Raw genomic sequence first — 5,769 nt, 5'->3', positions numbered from 1 at the left:
CTACATTTTTTTTTACATTAATTGAGTAATTATAAAACTAGTTGAAATAATTATTTCTGCATAAAATAACATATATATGTATGAAGAAAAAAAAAAAAAAAAAAATACACCTATCACGAGTTCTTGACACCCATCCACTTTTAAAGCGTCCTAATAGTAAGTCTGTAAACGGATTAAATTAATGTGGGTGCAACTAGGCCTATAAATGGATTGGATTTGGATCGGATCAGGCCTGATCCAATTTGATCCGAATTCGATAAATATTTTAGTTGATTCAATCCGATCTGATCCGATAATCCAATGAATATTTTGTAAGTTAATCCCAAATCCAATTTTGTTAATAAACGGATATTCAATCCGATAAAAATGTAGATTTTTTTTATTATATATATATATATATATAAATTAATGTTAAAAGAGAATTAAAAAAAAAAAGAATGATTATAAGAAAAAGATATAAAACAAAAGATAAGTAAAATATGAAAGGAAAAGAAAAAAAAATATTATTTCTTTTTTGTTAATGAATAAAGAGTATAATATTATTAGTATGTATATTAAGAGATTTATTAGCATGTTGATGACAATACCACACTATTGTATATATATATATATATATATAAAAAGTTTTGGGTTACCTTTAATACAAATCTGAAATGAGTATTGATATATATGTGTGTGTGTGTGTAAAATTATTAATAAATAATTTTATATATAATTATTTATACATATAATTTTATTTGGATTGGATCGGATTATTATCGGATCGGATCAACATAATTCATATCCAATTTGTTAGGCTTATGGATTATCGGATTCGGATCGTAATCGAGTTATCGAAATTTTTATTCAATCCGTATCCGACTAATCGGATCGAATCCGGATTAGGATCCGCTACATTGAGAGGTCTAGGTGCAACTCTAAACTAATAATCCTAATGCTTTAATGTTAATGACTCAAAAATGACTATTTAGTATAGCAACTCAAAATAAATACGGAGTATCAACTTTAAAAGAATATTGGGCATTCAATCTTGGAATGCTATTGAAATTATAACTCCGGCTAATTTCATTCGTTTCAAGTTCATTGTAGAGAATTTAATAGAACCGTAGCAAACAAAGTGAAGTAAAATTGAATATGTAAAACGAAATTTGGTACTCGACAATTATATGATCGAGATAATGAAATGCTCTAACATGTCATCAGACACATGTTTTAGGTTAACGTTATCTATTCTGATTGATTTTTTAGGTAAGTAATGAGTAATGGACTTCTTTATTTGTTTGTCAATCTCCTTGTCCTTGAACATGTGGTGAAATTGTAGACGAAATTTTTGTGCACTCCATAGAAATATGAAAATAGTGCTTAGTATGGTTCCCAGGTGTTGCTTTGGAATGCATGACCATTACTAAAGAAGAAATAAAACAAAAGAGCTGGCCCTGGCTCCATTATGGTGAAGGGGTGTCCAATTCTGTGCCCTTTTTAGTGCTTTCACACTTCCCCTCAATAACTACTTTGACTAGAAATTTAATTACATTTAGTAACAGCAACCTTCTATAATTATAAAATGTGTCTTTGAAATACTATATTGATAATATATATATATATATATATCTTTGAAATACCATATAAAATGATTTGTGAAGTGAAATAAGTAGCCATTTGATGTGTTGATAAGGAATCTACTTATTAAACAGTAAAAACTATTTTGTACGAGTTGTAGCTGTTAGATGCATTGATATAGAATCCATTGATAAAACGGCTAAAATTATTTTGTTCCATTTCGACCATTTGATGCATGGAATCCAATGATAAAATAGTTAAAATTATTTTGTCCGAGTTTTAGCCTTCTCAACTAATTGTTTTGGTCCAAATTGCTGGATTCACATAGAGTTTAAATGGGACTAACAACATTAAATGATTTTATAATTTCCCCCATCAGAATATTATTCCTATACAAATATTAAGTTTTTAAACATAGAAAATTCAAATCACACCATAGAATGATTGGTCAAGTGAAATAAAAACAGCACGTTGAAAGAGTTCTAGCCGTATGATGCAACGACATTGGATTCATTGCTAAAATGACTAAAAAATTCGAGTTGTAATCGTTTGATGTATTGACATAGAATCCATTAATAAAATGGCTAAAAACTATTTTGTTCGAGTTTTAGCCTTACCGATTAATTGTTTCGGTCTAAATTGCAAGATTAAAAAAAATTTTAAATAAAAAAAGAAGGAAAAAAAAAATGGGACTAATAACATGAAATGATTTTATAATTTCCCCATCAAAATATTCTTCCTCCACAAAATTAACCTAAGAAAATTCAAAATATTTCAAATGATAATAACCATAACAAACAATAGTGAACCTGATAACTCTTCCAGCTAAACTTGCTGTCTTTTACTTATCTCTTGGAGGACGATTTGGACATATCACATATCCCACAAAGATTATGCATACATTTGTCATCTCAAAAATGGTCACCTTTTAAAACCCTAGCTACTTCCCCTATCTTTTTTACTGTTTTTCACCGAGAAGTGAGAAAAGTCAGCATCTTTGGTCTTGTCACATTAGAGAGCATAGAGAGGAGAGAGACTAGCCAGCAGAGAGAGAAAGCCAACCATAGACAGAGAACCATATGGTCAGAGTTATAAACATGTAATGTAATGAAAGGTTGCTATTTTCATGATTTAAAGATGGCATTATAATTGAATCACAACTTCAAAATTTTTTTTTTTCTCCCTTTAAATGGATTAGAGAGAACTCAGAGAAGTTTGCTTTCTCTATTCAATTCTGATGTCAAATTGTGGATATTTTGTTCTGTGAATATATATATATATATATATATATATATATAATGTATATATATATGCTTATATAGAAAATATAATACTACAGTACACAATACACTACAGTACATATACCACCACCCCTTCTTTAAAGTGAGGCCAGCCCCCCTCTCTGTGTGTGTCTCTCTCTACTCCTGTTATTTCATTGGTAACAGTAGCAGTAGTATCAGTTGCAGGCGCCGTTTCTTTTCCCCTCTCTCTCTCTATCCTTGTTTCGTGGTGATGGCAACTCCACTAGTCCTTTCTCTATAAAACCTAGCCGTATTAGCCTCTCTCTCTCTCTCTCCCTCTGCCGAAGTTCAATAACGAATTGAAGATGGTGAGTTTTTTCTGTCTACTTTCTCTCTCTAGAACTGGGTTTATTTGGGTGCCTGAATTTGTATTTGAAAACTTATTGAATTGTTGTTTTGGCTCACAGTTGGATTATTCACATCTTCCTCGGTGGCTTGAAGTCCTTCTGAGTGAGAAGTTCTTCAACGCCTGTGTAATTCATGAAGAGGCAAAGAAGAATGAAAAAAACGTTTATTGCTTGGACTGTTGCGAGAGTATTTGCCCTCACTGCTTGTCTCCTCATCGCTCTCACCGACTTTTACAGGTCTCTCTCTTTAATTTCCCAACATAAATCATCAAATTAATTAAACCCCATCTCACCTTCTTCAATTCTCTCTCTCTCTATATATGTATGTATGATTTCAAATTTTGATTTCAGATAAGAAGGTATGTGTACCATGATGTTATAAGGTTGGGTGATGCTGAGAAATTGATGGACTGCGCTCTTGTTCAAGTAAGAATTTCAAATTTTAAAAAGTACCATTGCTGAGTTGTTCTTTAAATACTCTTTTAAAACAAAATTAAATGGGTTTTTCTTCTTTTTACAGTCTTACACCACAAACAGTGCTAAAGTGGTATTTTTAAATCAAAGGCCACAGACTCGGCCATTCCGAGGCTCCGGCAACATCTGCATCACCTGCGACAGGGGTCTGCAACACCCATACATCTTCTGTTCTCTCTCCTGCAAGGTACATACCCCCCCAAACCCTAATTTTCTGACAGCTCGGCAAAACCTCCATGATTTCCGATTCTCTCTCTTACCCATTTTTTAATTTCACCTATTCTCATCTGGGTCGGTCTTGCTTTTCTCACAGCTTCAACATATACTGAGAACTGCGGGTGGGCTCTCAAAGTATATCTTCGAGTGCAAGTACCTTACGTTGCCTGAACCGGGCTTGGACGACGGCCAAATGACGCCAGACTCGGTTCTTGAACCGTCCGGGTCTTTCAGGACGTCCTCCGGGTCGAGCGGCAGCGGCACCACCGCCACCGCCGGCGGTGGAATCGATTGCAGGACTGTTGCTTGCACCGCCACAACGGAGATTGTGAGGAAGAAGCGAAGCAGCTTGTCGGCTTTTCGGGCGGCGTGTCGGCCAATATATTCGTCGGTGACGGAAATCTCGGTGGCTATGATGAATCGCCGGAAGGGTACGCCTCACCGCTCACCACTTTATTAATTTGTGTACGGAAGAGAGAAAGGAAGTGAGGAGGTTTGGGACATAAAAACATATATGGTATTGAATTGTATTCCCAAGGTCTTTTTAGGGATGAAAGAATTTGAAACCCCCTCCTAATTTTGTAGAGCACAGAGTGAAACACTCTCTCTTTCTTTTGTAGATTTGTGTTGAATTGCAATGTTTTTATTGTTTACAAAGTTATAGTGTGACAATATACCCGTGTGATTGTTTCCCTTTTAATTTGTTTGGTGTTCTAGAGTAGGAGGGGTATAATTGAATTGTTCTTTGAATTAGACTGGTCCGTTGTTAATTTATTGCAATTTGATTGCTGTGTTTGGTCTGCTTATGATTGTTGAAATTAAATTTGGGTTTTCATTGACACAACTTGTAGGACCACCACCCATAATTGAAAGGGATCACTAGAATGTTTAGGAGGGGTATAATTGAATTGTTCTTTGAATTAGACTGGTCCATTGTTAATTTATTGCAATTTGATTGCTGTGTTTGGTCTGCTTATGATTGTTGAAATTAAATTTGGGTTTTCATTGACACAACTTGTAGGACCACCACCCATAATTGAAAGGGATCACTAGAATGTTTTGTCACTGCTTAGAAATAATACTCTCTCTGTCTCAAAATAGAGGGAGTAATGTTTACGAGGGCGTAACTTTGTAAATTGTGTGTAATTGTGTAATTTTTATGTATGTGTGTATATATATATTATTCATCACATTTAGCTGAACTTGTAAGACATATGGAAGAAGAAGACAATATTTAGCAAATATTGGGACTGAGGTTGTGTTTGGAAGCAGAAACCCTAGAATCAATGGTTACAGTGAGCACACCATGACCCACCAATGTTGATGGAAATCCTAGATTTGCAAAACCCAACAGGCTTTCCTTCTTTTTTGTTTCTTTCCTCATTTTTCTTTGTTTCCTTCTCTTCTTCCCAAGAACAGAATAATGACAAAATATAAAAAAGCTATTTTAATTAATTACCAACTGTTTTCCTTCCCCAAGGTCTTTTCCTTCTTTCTTGAGAAGGGAAACTGTCTAATTTTTAATTGTTAGTGTTTTTAATTATTAGTCTATGTTTATTGGGAGCTTGTTACATATACTTCCCTACCTCATATGTTTGTATTATATTACCATGCATCCATGTATGCGCATTAGTCATTGTCTCATTTCTAACACTTTAAAACTTTGGGTAATGCCATTTACGGCTATTTGCGTGGCCGAAGAATCTAACCGATAGGGTTTTTGTACTCTACTACTATACAAATAGGGGTCTAAGAATCATTTTTCTAAAATTTTTGAATGTATTGAAATTTATTTTTTGGCGCATTTATTTGCTTCATCTTCATTGATTTTCCTGAGGCTGCAGAGTCCTCAGATCTGTTTAAGGGCACTG

General features: G+C 34.0%; 1 protein-coding gene across 1 annotated transcript; it reads left to right on the top strand.

The window, feature by feature from the left end:
• Positions 1-2,886: 2,886 nt before the first annotated feature.
• On the top strand, positions 2,887-4,646 carry LOC132279554 (protein RGF1 INDUCIBLE TRANSCRIPTION FACTOR 1). The gene is made up of 5 exons (XM_059781569.1): positions 2,887-3,169; positions 3,269-3,445; positions 3,560-3,634; positions 3,729-3,869; positions 3,996-4,646. Exons 1-5 carry the CDS (start codon positions 3,167-3,169, stop codon positions 4,356-4,358), a joined length of 759 nt encoding a protein of 252 aa, XP_059637552.1. The 5' UTR covers positions 2,887-3,166; the 3' UTR covers positions 4,359-4,646.
• The last annotated feature ends 1,123 nt before the right edge of the window (positions 4,647-5,769 follow it).

This window comes from Cornus florida, unplaced genomic scaffold (genome assembly GCF_030987335.1).
Source record: "Cornus florida cultivar Cherokee Brave unplaced genomic scaffold, ASM3098733v1 CherokeeBrave_3.0.0_Hap2_Chr10, whole genome shotgun sequence".
Lineage (NCBI taxonomy): Eukaryota > Viridiplantae > Streptophyta > Magnoliopsida > Cornales > Cornaceae > Cornus > Cornus florida.
This window is presented reverse-complemented; position numbering and strand designations above follow the sequence as displayed.